The sequence below is a fragment of the Equus caballus genome, chromosome 2 (genome assembly GCF_041296265.1).
Source record: "Equus caballus isolate H_3958 breed thoroughbred chromosome 2, TB-T2T, whole genome shotgun sequence".
Classification (NCBI taxonomy): Eukaryota; Metazoa; Chordata; class Mammalia; order Perissodactyla; family Equidae; genus Equus; species Equus caballus.
In genome coordinates, this window is record NC_091685.1 from 44139083 (window position 1) to 44161471 (window position 22389).

The 22389-nt window shown below is 45.3% G+C and overlaps 1 protein-coding gene across 1 annotated transcript; it reads left to right on the forward strand.

Moving 5' to 3' along the window:
* Positions 1 to 740: 740 nt before the first annotated feature.
* NOL9 (nucleolar protein 9) lies at positions 741 to 21913 on the forward strand. Its single transcript, XM_001491971.5, has 12 exons — positions 741 to 1161; positions 1888 to 2107; positions 2480 to 2607; positions 5462 to 5597; positions 5717 to 5813; positions 6374 to 6471; positions 12505 to 12666; positions 12868 to 13165; positions 13567 to 13678; positions 15418 to 15595; positions 17146 to 17279; positions 17993 to 21913. Exons 1-12 carry the CDS (start codon positions 778 to 780, stop codon positions 18140 to 18142), a joined length of 2097 nt encoding a protein of 698 aa, XP_001492021.1. The 5' UTR covers positions 741 to 777; the 3' UTR covers positions 18143 to 21913.
* The last annotated feature ends 476 nt before the right edge of the window (positions 21914 to 22389 follow it).

Sequence of the window (22389 nt, forward strand, 5' to 3'; positions counted from 1 at the left end):
GTCCTGCTCAGGAACTGGGCAGCGTCAAGGCATGGATGCAAACGGGGCAGAACCCACTGACCCTTCCTCTGCACGGTTGTGGGTTCTGTCCTTGCTCTGGTGCCGGTAGCTTCACCTGGCTCAGGAAGGGAGCCCTGGCATTTTGGGGGGGGTCATAGGAAGGCAGGGACACAGCTGCTCTGGGGTCCCTGAGGGACAGGGTGTGGAGGGTTGCTATCAGGGAGCTGTGGGTTTTAGAATCTTTTACCTGGGCCTCAGTTTACCGAATGAGACCTGGCTTTGAATTGATCTCCCCCCTAGTCCTCAGTTTTCTGACACTGAAATTCTGAGTGAATCATCGTTAGTTTACCTTCAGCCCAAAGACAAATGCATGCAAACAGATGGTACGCAAATAGACCGGTTTTGTTTAAACGGCCAATCCTAGAGCTTTTTCTGCAGGAAAGAAAAATACCAGGTGGATTTCCGGAGAGGTGGCACTGCTGTCGGGTCGGGTACCTGGTTTTCCCTCTCGAGGTGGCCGGAGTGGGGCTTTTGCATAATGTAAATGTGACCCTAAGTGGGACGGCCGGCGGGGTGGCGCCGAGGCGACCACCCCCAGAGCGCCCCCTGGCGGGCTGGAGCCTCCGAGGGGCCAGCCAAGGCCCAGGTGCGCTGCCGGGGTCGCCGACAGAGGGCGCCCGCAGCTCCCAGGCCGCTCCCTTTTGGCCGCTCGACGGGCCGCGGGGCGGAGCGACGGGATCTCGCGAGATTCTCGCGCGACAGGCGCCGGCGACCAGCATGGCGGATTCGCCGCTGCTTCCCCGGCGGGGTCCCTCCCGCTCCACGTGGCTGCGAGCCCGCAAGGCACGGCCCCAGCTCATTCTTAGCCGTCGGCCCCGCCGCCGGCTCGGGGCCCTGCGCTGGTGCGGCCGAAGGCGTCTGCGGCGGCGGCTGCTGCAGACCCAGGCGGCCGGCGCGGACTGGCGGGAGGACGGCTGCCTGGCGTCGCGCGCAGCGGCGGCCCGGAGGCCCAAGACCGCCGCCCCCAGCCCGGCCTCCAGCCCGACCCCCAGCCCGGCCCCGGCAGCTGACCCCGACTCGAGTTACCTCGCGACTCTCCCCATCCCGCCGGTGCGGCCGGCCGGCCCGGGCCGCGCGCTGGTGCTGCTGCCGCTCGAGCAGGTGGGTGGTATGGGGCCCGGTGGGCAAAGGGAGGTGCAGGCTAGGGGAAGACCGTGGTCCCTTCTGCCGGTTCTCTGGTCGCAAGTTGGGCGCATTCCTCGTGTCGGGGATGCTGAGCCGAGGATAACAAGGACCCTGCTGAGGGGATTTCTAGGCCTTCAGAGCTGAAAGGTCCTTTAGTAGTAATAACATTAAGTGTCGTTTACTGGGGGCTTAGAAATGTCAGGTTGTAAGTGTTTTAGGTTTACGAACCCGTTTAATACTGCCAGCGTCTGTGGCGTCTATACCGTCGTTGCTGTGAATGTTTATAGACGAAGAAACTGAGATATAGCTTAGGTCAGGCAGAGCTGGAATTCAAACCCAGGCAGCCTGGTTGCACGGCTCCTGCTCTTCACTCGGACTGGGAGGTCCCCCTCCAATGCAGGAGGCGAGTGAAAACCAGGGATAGGAGAGACTTGGGAAGGACCGGGAGTCCTGAGAACAGCAGAGCCCAGGTCATGGGACCCGCCTGTTCTTCATGTGTCAGTGTTCTGTCTCCGTAGCTGTCATGCAATAGATCCTAGGTTAAAAACATCAAGCACCTGATGGTCACCTAGTACAATGTATTCTGTTAGTTAGAAACCAGCCATCTTTTCATAACTGAGTAGTGATTAAGATTTTAGAAAATTTCAGTCATTAGTAACAGAATCTGTAACATTCTTTCTTTCTTTTTTCTCTCCCTTCTAGGGTTTTACGTTTAGCGGGATCTGTCGTGTGACCTGCCTCTATGGCCAGGTGCAGGTGTTCGGTTTCACCATCAGCCAAGGCCAGCCTGCCCAAGATGTCTTCTCTACCTATACCCACACTCGCCTGGCTATCACTGCAGTTCATTACTCAGTGTCTGAGAAAAACAAGAAAGAGATGAAAAGGGAAGCCCGAACTTTGCTCAAACCTCATCTTAACAAGGGTAATGAAAAGAACTGGGTAACTGACCGAGAGCTCACTCTAATAAGGCTTATAATTTTTAGATGCTTACTACAACGTAGACGTTGCACACTTTACTATGTTTGTTTAAACACACACAAGATTGAAACTACTATTTTCACCATTTTACAGATGAGAAAAGTTGCCCAGGGCCACACAGCTAGTGTGTAGCAAACCTGGATTCATTTCTCCATCCTGGTGTGTTCCTGTTATGCAGTATGGCCTCCTGAAAAAGGCTCTCAAACATAATTCCTACTCTCAAAAAGTTTGCAACTTAGCCAAGGAGATGGTAGTCCTAAAGGGCATAGAATTTAATGGAGTTGTTATTTCTAAGGTAGTTTATTTTTCTTTACAGATGACAGATGTTGGTTGATGAAGAATTTTTCTCCTCTGTGTTCCATTGTGATGCTAGAACATCTGAAAACCTCCACTGTAAACTTCATAATCAGCCATCCAGGTTTATCTTACGTTTTTGTACAAGAGGTAGAACCAGTTTTCATTCAGAGTTTTGCTAATCACTTTCACCAAAATAGTCTTATCAAATGATTATGTAAGATCTTCCCTTGGGAGATCAGTCTGTCTGTCATGTTGTGCTGTAGGTCTTACAGATGTAACGTGTGTACAGTAAAAAATAGCATAGAAAGATAAAACATGAAAAAGTCTCTTCTCCTCCCCTTAGTTTCATTCCCCAGTGAAAGCTATCATTTCATATTGTGGTTAGTTAAATGCCTTTTGGCATTTTTAAATGATTATATCTTGATTTACTTAACTTGAGACAGTATAAATTTTCTTTAAGCTGTGAATGAGTAATTTCGGTGTATTTACAGTTTTTCCTGTCTCTTTTGCACCTTCAAATTTTTGCTGGCCATCTTATTAATTTCCTAAAGCCAAGGTCTATTACCATAATTGTCTCCCATGAGCCATAAATTGAGTCTAATCTGCAGGATTATTGGACAAACTAGATGTGAGGTGTGAGGAACAATCAAGGAATAACACTAGGCTTTTTGGCTTAACCACCTTGGTGCATGGAGTTGCTATTAACTGAGATGAGGGCACTGTAGGAGGAGCTGAGTTAGATACGTTAACTCTGAGATGTCTGTGACACATTCAGTTGGAGATCTCAAGTGGGCAGTTGAATATGTGAGTCTGGAGTTCAGAGAAGAAGTTAGAAATGTAAATTTGGGATCTTTCCGCAGAAAAGGGTTCCAAAGGCCGCATGAGATAATAACACCAAGGGAGTTGATACAGATAGAGATGAAAAGGTTCAAGGACTGAGCCCCCGGCGCTCGCGTGAAGTGGTGTAGATGAGGGACTGGCAGAGACGGAAGAGTGACGGTTGACGTTAGAGGAAGACCGGTGAGTGTGGTCAGCCCATCTTTAAAGGAGATGGAAGTAAACAGCTGTGTCAGATGCTCCTGGGGGTGAGATGAGGCCTAGAAAGGAACTCTGGAAGTAGGAGCGTGGTCTGGATGAGAGTCGTGTCAGTCGACTGCCAAGGAGGATGGCCTGACTGGAGTGGCGTCAGGAGCCTGGGGAGAAGGAGCGCAAGGGCTTAGTAGTAAGAGATTTTGCTTTTGTGGAGTTTAGCTGTAAAGGAAAGGAAAGAAATGACACAGTAGTTGGAGGACTAAGTGTGGTCAGAGAGTTTTGTTTTTTGTTAAGATGGCTAAAAAAACAGCATGTTTGAACACAGCAGGTGGGAATGATCCAGAGGAGAGAGCCCTGATGCAGTAGAGAGAGGTGAGGATGGCTCCAAGTGTGTGAGTGAGTCAACCTCGAGGGAGGGCTTCTGGTTCTGGTCTCCGCGTGGAGGCGTTGGCCTTGGGAGCAGTTCATTCAGAATAGCTGGAGGAAATGCCCAGGATAGGGCCAGAGACAAGTAGAAGTCCTCTTGATTGTTTCCTGTTACTCTGAGAAATGGATCACGGTCGTCACTGAGGGGGGCGTAGGTAGTAGGTAGGTGTTGGAGGTTTGAAGTAAGAGGAAAAGAAATGAAATGAGGGTGGGACAATGAATGAACTATTGTGGTTACCTAAGTTTAATCTAGTGCAGAATCTAGTAACTAGATCAGGGCTGTAGAGAAGGAAATGGAAATCCCATGTTACCAAACCGTTAGTAGTTAAAAGTGAATGTTGCAAATGCAGTGATCAGACACACTTGTTTTTTTTTTTTTAAGGAAGATCAGCCCTGAGCTAACTACTGCCAATCCTCCTCTTTTTGCTGAGGAAGACTGGCCCTGAGCTAACATCCATGCCCATCTTCCTCTACTTTATATGTGGGAGGCCTGCCACAGCATGGCTTTTGCCAAGCGGTGCCGTGTCCGCACCCGGGATCTGAACTGGTGAATCCTGGACCGCCCAGAAGCAGAACGTGCGAACTTAACCACTGTGCCACTGGCTGGCCCCTCATGTTTTTTTTTCTGGGACTTAACCACTACTGTTTATATTCCTTTTGCTCTTTCTTGGATAACTTCCCTTGCCCTACTTATATGTAATACATTCTGGATTTTTATATAAGGCAGAGAGTAAACTTTAGATCATCTCATTTTATAAGATATTTTGCCCTCAGTGATTGATAGCTGAGCAGAGTGTAGAATTGTAGGTTCAGAGAAGTTTTCCTGAAAACCTCGAAGGCCTTGCTCCGTTGTTCTCTAGAATCCAGAGCAGCTGATAGGAAATTTCACACCAGGCTGACTCTTGTTCCTTTTATGATGTCTTTATCTTCCGAGTTGATGAATTGCACAAGGATGCGTTCGTGGGTGGGTCTCTTCCTGGAGCCTCTTGGACACTGTGGCCTCACTCCATCTGAGCCCCATCTGCTTCAGCCAGGATCGAGCTCTTACATTCCTTGGGTTGCTTTCCTGTGGTTTCCTGGTACTTCAGTTAGAACGCAGTGGGACTTGCTAGAACTGTCTTCTACATCTTTTCAGCTGCCTGTGTGTATTTTTTGTCTTTTTGCTTTATGTTTTGGAGATTGTCTTGATTTTATTCTAAATCACCAACCTATTCTACAGCTGTGGTCTGCTATTGAATTTTTCTTTTGGTAATCACTTCTAAATTTCACACATTAAATTTACATGCATTTTTTTTCTGGAGTCTCCTGCAGAGGTGGTATCAGCTTGGATGTAAGAGTAAGCTATGAAAACAGAGCCACGGATAACTTTAGGAGTAGAGTTGACAGGAGTTACTGAAGGGTTGGATTTGGGAAGTGAGAGAAAGGGAGGGATCAAATTTAACTTTTGTAGCTCACAGCTGTATGAGTCTTATTAATTTAGAACTGAATAAAAAAAGGTACATTTGTTTTCACCTTTTCTTAAAGTTTAAATTGTTAATTTCAGAGTCCGACTTTCCAGATTAACTCTGAATATTTCGCCTTGAGGTCTGTTGGCATTAAAAGAGAGAAAAAGAAAAACGGCCTTCGTTTAACTGAGAGTGCCCTTTCAGCCATGGAAGAGTTAGTCAGCGTTTCTTGTGGTGAGTGACATTGATAAATTCCAGCGTTTATCTGCCAAAGCCTCAGAGGATGACTGTTTATGATCAGAGTCCTAAAGAAGATGGCTAATTCTACGGGTCAATGTTTGTTTCACCTCCAGAAGAAGTAGATGGCTGCCCTATCATTCTGGTTTGTGGAGCTCAGGACGTTGGAAAATCAACATTTAATAGATCCCTGATCAACCAGTTGTTAAATAGGTAAGAGTATTTTTATTCCAGTTTTGACATATTGCTAGATTTTTGACATGAAGTTGTGTTTTTGATTTATGAATCCGATGCAAATGCATCTTGACTTCTAAGTAGAGATTATGTACAACTCTTATATATACAGCTTTATATCTATAGCTATCTTATATATACGGGTTATATACAGCTGCTCAGCTGAGTGGTGCCCTTCTCTGTCATGCTGTGTTTTGGAGTCAGGTGACGATGCTCTCGGGGTGTACTGACTGCCTATCTGTGAGCTTTTGAGAGGAGTCACTTGGTTTGTCCAAATCCAGAGATTCAGATTAGGGGTAAATTCTGTTACACTTTAAAGATAAAATTTTAAGAAAGACAGAGTTGTATCCGTATTATGAACGGGCACTGTGGCCATGCCTGTATCACATTTTCTCTTTACATTGTTCTATTTATATTGGTCATCATCTTTGGAGCATTCCCCCTAATTAGGCCTGTGGATCTCATAAAATCTTGAAGATCTGATTTATTCTTTTGATATAGTAAAGCTAGTTAAGACTTTCTTTCTGTTAAATTTTCAGTATTTCCTGCGTTGACTATTTGGAATGTGATCTGGGACAGACGGAATTTACTCCTCCGGGTTGTATTTCTTTACTTAATATTACAGAACCAGTTCTAGGTACGTGATATACATTTCTTAAATGTCTTGGTTTTGTAAAACACAGTGAATGCTTATTAAAAACTCAAAGAATATAAAAGTATAAGATATAAAAAGTGAACATCTGCCTACCGAACTCATGGTCTTCCCATAGCTTCCTCAAGCCTCCAAAAAACCCCAAACTGGTACTTCTCCAGGGTTCCGTTTTAGTAAATGGAACTACTATCCATTTTGTTTTATGTAAATAAGAAACATCTTCCTCTACTATTAACGTCTTCTATAACCCTATACAATGCTCTAAACCAGGAAATTAACATTGATTTAATACTATTAACAGTCTATAGATTTTATTCAGAATTCACCAGTCTTCCTACTAGTGTCCTTTCTCTGGTTCAGAATCTCATATTGCTTTTTTTTTAATGGTGAAATTTGCATAACATGATATTTAGCCATTCATATGTGTACATTCAGTGGCATTAAGAACATTCGAATAGTGTGTATAACTATCACCACTGTCAATATCAATTTGGGATGTTTTTCATCATCTCAAACTGAAATGCTGTACCCCTTAAACAGTAACTCCCCCTTCCCACTCTCCCTCCAGACCCTTGTAACTGCTGTTTACTACTTTCTGTCTCTGTGAATTTGCCTGTTCTAGGTACTTCATATAAGTGAAATCATACAGTATTTGTAATTCCACATCTAGCTTTTTTCACTAAGTGTAATAGTTTTTAGGTCTGTCCATATTCTAGCATATATCGAAATTTAGTTACTTTTTACGGCTGAAGATTATTCCATGGTATGTATATATCACATTTTGTTTATCCATTCAGCTGTTGACGGACACCTGGATTGTTTCCACCTTTGAGGTGTTGTGAATAGGGCTGCTGTGAACATTGCTATACAAGTCTCTGTTCAAGACCCTGCTTTCAGTTCTTTGGGATATATACCTAGGAGTGGAGTTGCTGGGTCATGTGGTAGTTCCATGTTTAACTTTTTGAGAAACTGCCAAACTGTTTTTCACAGTAGCTGCACCATTTTACATTCCTATCAGCAATGCTCAATTGTTCTAATTTCGCCACATCTTCACCACTACTTATTGGGGGGGTTTTTTGTTGTTGTTGTTGTTGTTTTTGAGGAAGATTAGCCCTGAGTTAACAACTGCCGCCAATCCTCCTCTTTTTGCTGGGGGAGACTGGCCCTGAGCTAACATCTGTGCCCATCTTCCTCTACTTTATATGTGGGACGCCTACCACAGCATGGCTTGATGAGCGGTGCCATGTCTGCACCTGGGATCCAAACCGGCAAACCCCGGGCCGCCAAAGTGGGTCGTGCCCACTTAATTCTGCTGTGCCACCAGGCCGGCCCCTGCTTATTGTTTTGAGTATAGCCATCCTGTTAGATGCGAAGTGATAGCTCATTTTGATTTTGATTTCCATTAATGATGATGAGCATCTTTTCATGTGTTTATTAGCCATTTGTATATCTTCTTTGGAGAAATGTCTATTCGAGTCCTTTGCCTATTTTTGAGTTGGGTTGTTTTGTTGAGTTTTAGGAGTTTTTTGTATATTCTGAATGTTAATCCCTTATGAGATATGTGATTTGCAAATATTTTCTCCCATTCTATAGATTATTGTTCCATTTTCTTGATAGTATCCTTTGATGCACAAAAGTTCTTAATTTTTATGAAGCCCAGTTTATCTATTTTTTCTTTTGTTGCCTGTGCTTTTGATGTCATATCCATGTAGTTGCCATCAAATCCATTGTCACAGAGATTTTCTGTAATGTTTTCTTCTAACAGTTTTATAAGTTTTAGCTCTTACATGTAGGTCTTTGATTCATTTTGAGTTAATTTTTGTATATGATATAAGGAGAGGGTCCAACTTTATTCTTTTGCATATGGATATCCAGTTTTCCAGCCAGCCCTGGGGGTCTAGTGGTTAAGATTCAGCGTTCTCACTGCTGCAGCCCGGGGTTGTTTGCTTGTCAGGGAACCACACCAGCTGTCTGTCAGTTGTCATACTGTGGTGGCTGCATGTTGCTGGGATGCTGAAAGCTATGGCACTGGGATTTCAAAAGCTAGCAGTCACCCATGGTGGACAGTTTCACTGGAGCTGCCAGACCAGACAGACTAAGAAGAAGGACCTGGCCGCCCACATCTGAAAAAATTGACCATGAAAACCCTGTGAATAGCAGTGGAGCACTGTGGGATATATGTAGGAAGGGGAGAGGACGGCACAAAAAGACTGGACAGCGTTCCGCTCTGCCGTGTGCAGTGTTGCCTGGAGTCAGAATCGACTCAATGATGCTACCAACAATAAATCCAGTTTTCAAATCACTATTTGTTGAGAAGACTGTCCTTTCCTCGGGGAGTGGTCTTGGCACACTTATCAAAAATCGTTTGACCATATATTGTATTCTATTCTATTCCATTGATCTGTGTATCTGTCCTTAAGCAATTACCATACTCTTTTAATTTCTGTAGCTTATAGTAAGTTCAAAGTTGGGAAATTTGACTCCTCCAACTTTATTCTTTTTCAAGATTGTTTTTGCCTTTGGGGACCCCCTTGCAATTCCATGTGACTCTGAGGATTGGCTTTTCCATTTCTTTGAAAAAGGCTGTTAGAATTTTGATAGGGATTGTGTTGAATCTGTAGATTGCTTTGGGTAGTACTGACATCTTAACAATGTCAAGTCTTCCTAGCCATGAACAAGGGATGTCTCTCCATTTTTTCAGGTTGTCTTTAATTTCTTTCAGCAATATTTTGTGGTTTTCAGCATATAAGTATTTCACGTCCTTGGTTAGATTTATTCCTAAAGAGGCCAGCCCGGTGGTGTAGTGGTTAAGTTCGCGCACTCTGCTTTGGTGGCCTGAGTTTTGCCAGTTCGGATCCTGGGTGCAGACCTACATATCGCTCATCCAGCCATGTTGTGGTGGCATCCCACATAGAAGAACTAGAAGGACCTACGACTAGGATATACAACTATGTACTGGTGCTTTGGGGAGGGAAAAATAAAAAGAGGAAGATTGTCAACAGATGTTAGCTCAGGGCCAATCTTCCTCACCAAAAAAAAGCAGAAAGAAAAAAAGATTTATTCCTAAAGATTTAATTCTTTTAGCTGTTGTAAGTGGAGCTGCTTTCCTACTTTCCTTTCAGATTGTTCATTGCTGGTTTATAGACATACTGATTTTTGCATGTTGAAGTTGTGACCTGCAATTTGCTGAATTCCCTTACTAGCTCTAGTAGCTGTCTTGTGAATTCTTTGGGATTTTCTATGTATAAGATCATGTCATCTGTGAATTCCTTTGCAGTTTGGATGCCTTTTATTTCTTTTTTGTCTAATAGCTCTGGCTAGAACCTCTAGCACAATGTTGAATAGAAGGAAACATCCTTTTCTTGTTCTTGATCTTAAGAGGGAATGCATCCAGTCTTTCGCCATTAAGTATGATGTGAGTTGTGGGTTTTTCATAGTTTCCCTTTGTCAGGTTGAAGAAGTTGCCTTCTGTTCCTAGTTTGTTGAATGCTTTTATCATGAAAGGATGTTGGATTTTGTCAAATACTTTTTCTTTGTCTGTCGAGATAATCGTGTGATTGTTCATTTGACTTTTGTTTTCCCAAGGGAGATTCACCTAGAGCTAATATCTGTCGCCAATCTTCCTCTTTTTGCTAGAGGAAGATTCACCCTGAGCTAACATCTGTTGCCAGTCTTCCTCTGTTTTGTATGTGGATCACCACCACAGCATGGCCACTGACAATTGGTGTAGACCCGTGCCCAGGAACTGACCCTGGGCTGCTGACGTGGAGCACGCCACACTTAACCATTAGGCCACTGGGCTGAGCCCTAGTTGACTTTTTTTTTTTTAAAGATTTAATTTTTCCTTTTTCTCCCCAAAGGCCCCCGGTACACAGTTGTGTATTTTTAGTTGTGGGTCCTTCTAGTTGTGACATGTGGGATGCCTCCTCAGCATGGCCTCATGGGCAGTGCCGTGTCCGCGCCCAGGATTCCAACCGGCGAAACCCTGGGGCGCCGAAGCAGAGTGCGTGAACTTAACTACTCGGCCTCGGGGCTGACCCCTAGTTAACTTTTAAAAGAAGCAGATGGTATCATATTAGGTTGCTAGATATGTTAGAGATTTAACAGACTTTTTGTCAATAAGAATTCTTAAAACATTTACAGTATTTTAACAAGTGTATCAAAAATAGTTGTTTAGGCATAGCTCTTTGGCTGGATTCATTGTTCCTCTTTTTTTTTCTTTTACATTTTCTCTAGTCCATTTGATTTTCTTTTCCTTTTTTACCCCTTAATGTTTCAGTAGGTTTTTCTTTCTTTTTTTTTTTTTTGAGGAAGATTAGCCCTGAGCTAACACCTGCTGCCAATCCTCTTTTTGCTGAGGAAGACTGGCCCTGAGCCAACATCCATGCCCATCTTCCTCTGTTTTTTATATGTGGGACGCCTACCACAGCATGGCTTGCCAAGTGGTGCCATGTTCACACCTGGGATTGAACCAGCGAACCCGGGGCTGCTGGCGCAGAATGTGCGCACTTAACTGCTGCGCCACTGGGCTGGCCCCTCCGTAGATGTTTCTGAAAACAAGGACACTCTGTTACATATGTACATACATATGTAACACAACAACCAAAATCAGGATAGTAACATTGCTACAGTACCGTTACTCCAGTTTTGTCCATTGTCCCAGTCATTTGTATAGACCCAGGGTATACTTGTAAATCTTTAATCTCCTTCAATCTGGAACAGATTTTCTTATCTTTTATGACCTTGACAGCGTTGAAGAGTGCATTTGTGGAATGTCCCTCATGATTAGATTTAGAAGTGATGCTGTGTGCTCAGTGCATCATATCAACGTGCTGTCACTGGTCCTGTCACCAGGATGTTGGCTTTGCTCGCTTGGTTAAGGTAGTGTTTGCCAGGGTTTTTCCTTCCAACTATAACTAGACGTGCTATTTTCTTCTGGGGTGTCGTTGCTTCCAGGTGCCCTCAGTGGACACATCCCCTCAGGGGACAGATATAAGGAATATATGTATGTTTAAACCCACACTTGCCATATATGTGTGTACATATGTGTATTTATATGCATATGCACACACTCATACATCTATATCTCTTTGTAAATCTTTTCTGTTTTTTAAGAGCCATGGATTTGCACCAATTGTTCCAATTCCAAACTGACACCCAGGGTTCACTCTAGTTAGTCTTCCTTCTTTTCTGTTTATAAGGTCCTTCTCTGATGTAAGAACCCTGGCTACAGTTATTCTCGGTATGTTTACATGTTTGCTCAGTCCCTTTGTATTCGTTCGCTCCCTCCACTGTGCAGCCCCTCTCTCACCTGTGGGCTGTCCCGGTTAGCCTTGCATCAGCCACGTTGACCAAGGCCTTTGCCCTGCTCACTGTGTTGCCACATGGTCCCATTCACCTGCCTGCCGACCAGGGGAGACTGGAAGTGGCTTAAGCTGGACAGACTGGTGGTGTGATTAGGGAGTGTCAGCTCTGGAGCTGGGACACCTGAGTTCAAGCCCAGCTGATAACCTAGCTGTGTTACTTTGGTCAAGTTAGTCTCTTTCTCAATTTTCTTGTCTGTAAAAATGGGGATGATAATAGTGCCTGACTCATACTGTTTTTATGAAAATTAGAGGCTGTATGTTACGTACCCAGGGCATAGTAAGTGCTGTATTCCAACAGAGGATTGCTGTTGTTATTAGAATGTAAGCCTCTGCAAGGATGGGGTTGTTTATCTTGTTCACAGATGTGTCCTAAGTATTTAGAAGAATGCCCAGCATGTGGCAGGTGCTCAGTGAGTGTTTGCTGAATGAATGGCTATATTAGGACATAATTGGGGTTACTGTTCATGTAAAAGTGAGCATGTTTTGGATTAAGTTAGAAGCTTAGATTTCCGGAAATGGGAGTACAGCTATTCCTCATGGTAGGTTGGTCTCAGATTTTCTAAGGATCTTTGTCAGTGATGATGGTGGAAGCAAAACCCTTGCCACCTTTCAAGTAGTTGTGGATTGATTACTCTCGTCTTTATCTTCTTAGGGCCACCTTTCACCCACCAGAGGACACCGCAGAAAATGGTGTATTATGGGAAAATTTCTTGTAAAAACAACTGTGAGAATTATATTGAGATGGTAAAGTATGTGTTCAGCTCCTACAAGAGAGAGTCTCCTCTTATCATCAACACAATGGGCTGGGTGTCAGGTAAGCCGTGGAGGCAGGAAGGGACGGGCAGTATGAATTAGCTTTTGGCTTTCAAACGTTAGTGCTGAAGCCCAGTTTTTAGGAGGGTCTTCTTATTGCTCATTTCTGTGTCTAAGAGTAAGTCTGTAAGCACAGTTTCTTGTTGGAATGTGGTGGTGTTTTTTGGTGCACTGACTGCTAATGTCATCTCCTTCTTCACAGACAACGGGCTTTTGCTTCTCATTGATCTGATCCGATTACTGTCTCCCAGCCACGTCGTTCAGTTCAGTTCTGGCCGAAGTAAATACATGCCAAACCTCACCCCCGACTACGTCGATGACATGGATGGCTTGTACACAAAAAGCAAGTCCAAAATCAGAAACAGAGGTTTTCACCTGCCAGAATTTACAGAGAATTTGGACTTTGTTGACGAGGAGAAGGAGAGTCCAGTTGTGTTTACTGGACATAAATTGATGTGTGTTCAGTCAGACTTTACATTTCGAAAAACTCCAAGAAATAGGTAAATAGACCATCATGGCTGGAGAATTAAGTTTTCTTCAGTTTAACAAGGCCTTCTGTCCTGAATTCCTTAAAATGAATAAGTCCTGAGAAAGTTTTCAAATCTCTGTCACAGTTATATATTTACGGAGAACCAGTTATTTTCTGAACTGTTACTTTCCCAATAGAAATATCCAGAAGTGGCCTCCAGTTCTGGTTGCCAGGAGCTTCCGCTTGAAGGAGAGTCTTTCTGCCTCCTGTTTTCCCACTGGGTTTGTGGAAGGGCGGGGTCTGCAGATCTTAAGGTGGAAACAAGCTCTGTGTAAAAATAACCCACGTAATGACAGATGTCCTGTGTTCCTGAGTGGGAGGTAGACCTGTAGAGTTAAATTGCTACTTACCTCGTTCTGATCTGCTTTTCAGAGACTCACATAACAAAGTTCTTCGGGATTTGGCGGTGTTAGGTTACCTTGGCCAGCTGCAGCCCCCGGTGCCAAAACCACTTTCTCCCTTACATAGCCTGACACCCTACCAGGTAACTGAACGTGTAGGGGGACTGTCTTTGTTTGTTTCACAAGTGCTTCTGTAACTTCCTACGTGCCACGCGCTCTTCTCACCACTTTATAACTCCTCACTCGTTGGACCCTCAGAGTAACTCTGAGGGGTAGGGTCTGTAACTAGCCCCGTTTACGGACTGGAGGCTGAGTGATCCAGCAGAAGCGGCAGGACTGGCGTCAGACCCAGGCAGCCAGCTCCAGAGCTCATGCTCTGAACCACTGTGCTGGGCACAACTCTGGTTCCATGCTGGCTAAGAATGGTGTACCCAAAGGTGGCACTGGGATTAGACCCAGGCCGTCTAGCTCCAGCACTTCAGCTGACTAGCCGTGTGTGACTGAGTTTCTCATCTGTAGGACAGAGGCAGTCCAGACCTTGTGGAATGGTTGTGTGGACTCAACGAGTGTTCACAGTGGTGTCTGGCACCCGGAGAGCTCTCTTAAAGTGTTTCATGTTATTGTCAAAAGTAGATTCTAGCACCAGAGTATTTGCATCTTGGGATCAAAGTTCTTAAGAATTATTTTGGGAAGAAACCACCATAATATTAGGATTCTGGATGATGAAAGAGTAAAATAGCAACAGGTAGCATTTCTTAAACGTTTACTCTGTGCTGTGCTCTGTTCTAAGCTCTACTCATAGTGGCCCTGTTATTATCCCTGTTTTACAGATGATAGAGCCGAGGCTGGGCACGCTGAGTTAGCTTGCCCAAAGTGGTACAGTAGAAGTTTGGGCTGGAACTGGAGCCCAGGCAGCCTGACTCTAGAGCCCTGAGTGTCCACCCTCTGCTGTGTGGTCTCTCCAGTGTTGAGCACGTTCTCTGTGCTAGGCGCTCTGCAAAGCACGTTATGTGGGATGGCCCAGTGACTTCGTGGCAGCTCTGTGAGGGAGATGCTGTTATCTCCCTGTTTACAGCTTAGAAAACTGGGCACAGTCAGGTGGAGACACTGGCCTGAAGTCACACAGGCAGGAGCAGTGGCTTGGATGGTGAGGACATGTCTCCCAAGCCTGATGGTGAGGTTGACTCCAGGCTTCTGAGTCATCTCCGCTGGGGCCTCTGAGGCAGCTTGTTTAGTGGAGTTTGGTTGATTTACTCCAATTTACTCACTTGGAGATGCCCTATAACTGAACTCAGAACTTATCTGCCAGAAGTTAAAACTGCCTTTTATTTCAAATTTACTTTCGAAATCTAAATAATAGGTATAACAAAATACTTTTCAACTTTAAAAGTTTAGAATTACTGAAAGTTATATGTTAAAGGTAGTTATTTATCTTCCCGCAGGAATGCGATCCACTTCCCTGAACTCGGTCTGTTGCGTTAGGGAACGAGGGGAGGCCTTTTCTCACTGGATGGATTTTCACTTTCTTACATTAAGAAACCTCTCAGTGAATGGGATTTTCGCAGTCTCCCTCAGCTTTGTTTAGGATGTCTCTAAACCTGCATCTTACGTGTCTCTTCAAACAAGAAAGCTCCAGGCATTCGGTTTAGTTTTCTAGGAAGTGTTGCTGGTATACAGAAGCTTTGCGTCCATTTCTTAGGTTCTCTGTGTTAAAGCAGTGAAACTTGAACCACACAAGTGCTGGTTGGTGTTTCTGTTCAGTTTAGTTACTTTTTGGAAGGCAGTTTGGTGGACATAACTTTATGTAGCTGGCTAGTCAACTTGTGAAAATTGAAAGTAGTCTTTCAAGTAGAATTAATAGAGATGCAAATTTATTTTCCAGGTCCCCTTCAATGCAGTTGCACTCCGGATTATTCACGCTGATGTCGCTCCTACCCATATATTGTATGCTGTGAATGCCAGCTGGGTTGGTCTTTGCAAGATCCTGGATGATGTCAGAGGTTATGCAAATGGACCCATCCTACTTGCCCAGACTCCAATCTGTGATTGCTTGGGATTTGGTGAGTCTTGAGAATAAAACATGTCTATAAACCTACTGAAATTGATCCACTTCTTCAACTGTAGATGGCTAGTCTTGACCTTGTAACTGTGTCTAGCCTGGAGTGGTCGGAGAACATCCCTGTCTTGTATACAGTGGGCCTCAGAAGACAAGGAGGAAGCAGTCCTTTCTCTGCTTTTCCTCCCAGCTCCTCTAAATCTAGGATTCCTAAGGGCCTGGTCACAGCTGCCTTCTCACTTGACATGTTTTCTCTAGGCCATTTACCCCTTGATGGGGCTCTGAATCCATCTTCAGGGTGACTTCCCATAGGACCTCTCCAGCCCAACCATCCGTCTGAGTTCAAAGCCCATGTTACCAGTGCACTTCTCTTGATGTCTCCCTGGCCTCTTAAGACTTAGGTCCAAAACCAGGGTCCTGATGGGTCCATCCACCCCCTCCCTGATGTTCTCCCCGAATCTCCTCCTCCGACCCAGCGCCATCTCCTGTTCCCGGGCCTATGAATGATCCTTCAGAGATTCACTCTGGTGTTCGGGCCAGACCCCTGAGTCCTCATTGGCACCCCCTCACCTTCATTCACCACATCCAACCCACTAGCAGGTCTGGTAGCTTCTGTTTTCAAAATATGTTGGAGTCCTCCATCTCATCTCCATGCCAGTCTGAGCCAGCAGCATTTCTGCAGTAGACTACCAGAAAAGCTTCTTGACTGGACTCCCCAGAGTCAGGAGTGATCTGAGCACAAACATGATTATGTCACGTCCTGGCACTTCCATCACACAGGTCCAGAGGCCTCTCAGTGCCCATCTGGTTTGGGTTCCTGCCTCTTTTGCCAAGCCTACCACACATGATTGTTCCTCTGGTTCCCTGAGGTCAATAAATGCCAGTGTATATTTCTGAAAGGGTGCTGGACCTACGTAACCTAAAATTAGCAAAATTCTTAAATAATTAAATGCACGTTTCTGATTTATAGAAGACTGACACTTCATAGAGACCATAAGGAAGGAATTGGTGGTGGGGACAGATCGAGTCATCTTTGTGTTCCCCACTAGTGGGTTTTCTCCTGGCCTGTGCAGCCTCAGCTCAGACATTCGAGGACTTTGGCATGTAGACCTCTGTGGTTCCTCACAGCTGAATGAGGAGAAGTATACCAAGAGTCTTCACAGTCAAATATGCCATCTCTTGGCTCTTTGTATTTTCAAAGCAGGACACAGTTGAAATTAAAACTCATATTTTTTTTTTTTTAAGATTTTATTTTTTTCCTTTTCTCCCCAAAGCCCCCGAGTACATAGTTGTGTATTCTTTGTTGTGGGTCCTTCTAGTTGTGGTATGTGGGACGCTGCCTCAATGTGGTTTGATGAGCAGTGCCATGTCCGCGCCCAGGATTCGAACCAACGAAACACTGGGCCAACTGCAGTGGAGCGCGCGAACTTAACCACTTGGCCACAGGCCAGCCCCTAAAACTCGTGTTTTAAAAGCCCTTCTTCAATTTTGAGTGGTGGGGAGATCTGATATCTCCCAACAAGGATGATTTTGTGTGTTCTGTGTGTCTTCAAGGAATCTGTAGGGGGATCGACATGGAGAAGAGGCTTTACCACATCCTCACTCCTGTGCCCCCGGAAGAGCTAAGAAATGTGAATTGTCTGCTGGTTGGAGCCGTTTCTGTTCCTCAGTGTGTCTTCAAGAGCCAGGTGAGTACTGCTCCCAGGGACTGCCCTGGAGGTAGCTGGCCGTGTCCTCAGTAGAGAGAGTGAGGACCTGAAGTTGGGGTGAGAGTCACGAGAACAGGTTATTGTTTGGAAAATGGTTTGTTGTAGAGGCTGGATGAGGCAAGAGGAGTGGCAGAGTGGCCTCAAAGGCCACTCCCATGAATTGCTATCACTCGTGGTCAAGAGCCCTGTAGCAGAGCCCTTATCCCAGGAGTAAGTTGTAGGAGAAGAGAGCAGGGAGGAGGGCAGAGGTGGCTGCCCCAGGATTACCCCTTCCTGAGGACAGTCTTCAGGTGCGCCCATGGGAAGGTCATGTTGGCCAAGGGCATCCATGTGGCCTCAATGCCAAACTGCAGGGCCTCTGAGTGGCCTGGGGAGGCAGTGGGTGTTCCTACCTTTCTTGCTCGTTTTACTTCTTTGAGAGAGAAACATACACCCACACCCACCTGTTCTTGTGCTGTTCCATGTGTTTGTTGAGTTGAATTGGACAGGAGGGAGGCGGTCACCTTTGTAACTGGGCCAGTTGCTTTAGTGGGGCCCCTTGAGGGAAGGGAACCAAGTGTCTTAAGGGTGAGAGGACCTTACTCAGACTCGCCCTTAATAACACTGTCTTCTGGGGAAGAAATAAAATGCTGCAGACTCTCCTGGCTGGATTTGGAGTGTGTCCATGCATTCTCTTTGTGTTTCCATTTCAGCGTGGGCTCGAAGGGACGATACCTTACATCACAACAGATTATAATTTTAAACTTCCTGGAGCATCAGAGAAAATTGGAGCAAGAGAAACTGAGAAAGCAGATGAAGAGAAACTACCCCCCAGACCTAGACGCTGTCGGAAAACAAACTGATACTGATGTTTTCGATAGGGAAGGAAACTTTCTACTGGAAAGCTTGACTGTCTCCAACTTGACCTCAGCAATCTGATGGGGTTTTGTGGTCGTTAACGGCGTGCTTACCTAGCAAATGGTGTTTCCTGTATAGCTCGTGAATGTGTTTAGAGTAAATTTAAGTCTCTTAAAGCTACATAGCCCAGAGTTTTGCCCTAGGCTTCTGTATGGTTAACCATACTTGCTGTCTGTTTTATTTTCTGAGGGATAAAGCAGCAGAGAGAGTTTGTCCACCATTAAGACAGAGAGAATACGATCAATTCCTCAGAAAGTTCTTCAAGGACCTGGTTGTTGGAAATCTGGATAAAAACAGGGAAACTGGGGCCCAAAAAATGTACCCAGGAGGAAGGAAGGCTGGCCAGCAGGATCACAAGTATAAGAGGATGTGGAGACGGACTCTGTCCTCACCTTGGTCTTCGCCCAGTGACGGTGGACAGGCGCAGGAGACCACAACAGTGGGGTCCACCTGCAGGGTGGCCACAGCCCCGGTGGTCTTTCTCATCCCTGCTCATTTGATGCTGTCCAAGTTCTGTCCTATTCACGTGGGTCCAGTATTAAAAGATTGTGCTTAGTCTGTTCAATGTAATCAAGGTTTAATAGATAAAAGTTTGGACTGAAGAACCCCTCATTTATTTTTTTTTAATCGGATGGTTTTATGCTGAAAAAATTGTTCTCAAATCCAGGAAGCCTCTCCTAGGGCCCCTTTAAAGCTAGATTTGTCCTAATTGACGTCTCCTCTGAGATTGAAGATACACGGTGGGCAGAGCTGGAAACTAGGCTGTTTGGAAGAAGCACTAGCAGAGCAACTCCTGTGAGGAACCGTGTTCTTGCCTTTGGGTGGCTGGACCTGAACTTGTACACATGGAGAACTCTGTGCATCTAAAGCTTTCTCTAAGGGTACAGGAGGCTGGTGATGATACCATCTCCCAGAAGCCTTTGGGAAAATCGATGGAAGTCCATTCTTGGTTTTCTCTCTGGTGGTCACAATTTTTTTTTTTTTGAGGAAGATTAGCCTTGAGCTAACTGCTGCCAATCCTCCTCTTTTTGCTGAGGAAGACTGGCCCTGAGCTAACATCTGTGCCCATCTTCCTCTACTTTATATGTGGGACGCCTAGCACAGCATGGCGTGCCAAGCGGTGCTGTGTCCGCATCTGGGATCTGAACCAGTGAACCCCAGGCCACCAAAGCAGAACGTGCGAACTTAACAGCTGCGCCACCGGGCCAGCCCCAGTGGTCAGGATTCTTTATCCTTCAAGGTTGGAAGTGGTTTTGGTAAAGGTTGATGAGGCTGGGTCAGATCATGTCTGTGTTTAGGACAGTGAGACACTGAGGCGGTATTTCAAAGTGGTGTTGTGAATTCCAGCTTCCTAGCAGATCATCTTCAAGAACACTTACTAGGGTGTGTGGGTTTTAATATTCATATTCCTTTAAATCATTGATTATCATTGTCTTATTTACTCCTGTGCCCCCTTGGTGTCTCATAGACCCACAGACTTACAAATGCGCACAGGATCCCTTATTACCCTCCAGGATTAGTCTTGATACCCTAGAGACCATTTAACGTCTAACTTCTTAGTTGCCTCTTATTTATATCTAAATTTAGCTTGTATGTGGTTTTTTTTTTTTTTTAAAGATTTTATTTTTTCCTTTTTCTCCCCAAAGCCCCCCGGTACATAGTTATATATTCTTCGTTGTGGGTCCCTCTAGTTGTGGCATGTGGGACGCTGCCTCAGCGTGGTTTGATGAACAGTGTCATGTCTGCGCCCAGGATTCGAACCAACGAAACACTGGGCCGCCTGCAGCGGAGCGCGCGAACGTAACCGCTCGGCCACGGGGCCAGCCCCTGTATGTGTTTTTTTATCTTGGCCTTGCAAAGAATTTTGACAGACAATCTGCCACCATCAACTTTTTGCCTCCTTCCCCAGTTCCTTGTATCTTTACAGTAATACTCACTCCAGGTCATCAGCAGCAGGTCTTCAGAAGAAGGGCATTCGTGCCCAGTCATTGCGTTTTCCTTACTCCAGGCTTACCTTTAGCCTAATTTCCTGCTGGCCTTCAAGGATGCCCTGTCTGCAGTCCCCATTGGTAAAAAAAAAAAGAAAACATCGCCACTAGAGGGAGCCACCAGCCATTGGTCAGATGGCCACACTGGAGCTTGCCTTGGCTGAGGAGCCTGTGTGGGACTTTGTCGGGGGATTCAGAGATGCTGCAGACGTGGCTCTGTGGCCTGCTCCGCGCTGTGCCTGGCTGAGTGGCAGCAGCGCCCTCCACCTTGGGTGTCTGTCTGTCCGTGTCAACTGCTTGGGCCTTGTCGTTTCCAGTCAGTTATGGTTCAGAGTGGGCAGTAAGGAATTCTGCATTGGAGTTACGCCTTACAGAGACTCTCAGTCGTTTTTGTATGTGATTTCCAAAGTACACGTGCTTCCTTTAAAGCAATGTATGACAGAAGGTGAAAACCTTTGGTCGCAATTTTGTATTCTTTAATGTCAGTTCTTTTATAGAGGTGCATTTGTAGGAAGCTAGTATGAGAATTAATGAGAAGACTCTCAAATCCTAGGGATCATTTTATTTTGTAAACAAAGGCAGGTCTGTCATTCCCATGTCCTCCATTAAGGCCTTGGGGGCAGGAATCGGCGTACATTCTGAGACCCCAGTGTAGAAACTGAAGATTTGAGAAAAGGGAGAAGGGATAGTTGCGCTGGCCCCTCAGGTACCTTGGATTATGGTTTTCGGGAAATCAAAATCTGGAAGTGGCCTGCAGGAGAGGATGGTAGATGGCGAGCCAAGAGCTGCCCCCCTCTGCTGGGACCGCTTTGACTGGCAGTTACTCACCCTGTTGGACACTGGGGTATCTGCCGACAGGCGGTGTGAGGACAGGCATCGTGGGTACGGCGTTCCTTTGGTTGTACCAGGTGGCAATTTTGTAAAACATTTGTGACCATTTCTTTTCTTAGATAAGGGTATGGCAGTATCATGATTAAGGCAGCAGGCTTTGATGTTAGAGCTCTGGGTTCAGATCCTGCCAGGGGAGAGATGTAACCTGAGCCTGTTCCCTTCCTGAAGATACAACCATCGCTCTTCCCTCCTGCGTGTGGGGACCTGTGTGAGGAGCACGTGAGGCATGTCTGTAGGAGGCGGACCAGTACCTCAGTGCACGCCCGTCTCTGGTTAGATTGTAAACTGCGAGAAGGCAAGGACCAAGGTTGTCTTCCTCACAGCCACATTGGGATGAAGCAGAAACGAGGTGTTTGAATGAACCATCTTGCCTGGCCTGCCTTCAGGCAGGTTTGCCTGAAACCTGTTCTTGCCACTGAGCGTCCTGTTAAAGAGCTCCAGGGAAGTGGCTCCACCGCCTCCACTCATTCCATTCCTGGGAGTTTTTCCATAAACCTCTCACTTACTGCTTTTAGAATTGTATGAACGGTTCGCACAGGTAGACAGTGACCCTCAGGTCCACCACCGTGTAGGTAATCACCGGTGACGCTGTGATGCTGTCTCTGGTGTTTTTCTGAAGTGGACGTGTGTGTGGTTTTTTACAAAATTAGTGTCCTACCCTATGTATGTGGGTTTTTTTACCTTTTTTTTTTAATTTTCGGATGTACATCGTATTTTGAATTCTGTGTACGTTACATCATGTTCACCACCTGAAAACTAATATGTATGTTTTTCCATCCAGCTCTTTCCACTTAACATATGAACTTCTATATCATTAAATATTTTTAAGAACATGAATTTATGTAGTTTCATTATGTATATAGATCATTTTATTCTAGGAAATTATTTAAATGCTTAGGAGAAATGATGGCAAAAACTTTGGGGAAAATAAATCATTGGAAGGGGTAGTGAAATCTGAGTGCCACAGCAGGAGGAAGGGGAAACCCCAGCAAATGACCTGTGCCTTTTTCCATTTCAGTACTGAATGCAGTGGGAGTATTTTAAGTTTTCTCTATGGGCCCAAGTATGTAAGTTAAGAGAGGGTGCTATATCCTTTGTGGACTGTGTCTGAGAGTGTATTAGAAGGAAAAAGAATTTTGCTCCCAGAAGAGTTCAAATTAAAAACAAAAGCCTGAGGTCTCTGGCCTGTAACTGCCTCTCAGCAGGCGAGAGCTCGGCTCCTCCGTCTTCGCTCTCCCAGGGTTGGGCCTGGCAGAGAGACCCAGACTTCAGCGGAGCCTGAACGGTGGCTAAAATAAATATGGGGGCCGTCT

Coding starts and splice junctions, on each gene's coding strand:
- NOL9 (XM_001491971.5), top strand. CDS start 778: ATGGCGGATTCGCCGCTGCTTCCCCGGCGGGGTCCCTCCCGCTCCACG. Junction 5,598..5,716: donor GTTAGTCAGCGTTTCTTGTG/GTGAGTGACATT, acceptor TTTCACCTCCAG/AAGAAGTAGATGGCTGCCCT. Junction 17,280..17,992: donor AGTGTGTCTTCAAGAGCCAG/GTGAGTACTGCT, acceptor TTTCCATTTCAG/CGTGGGCTCGAAGGGACGAT.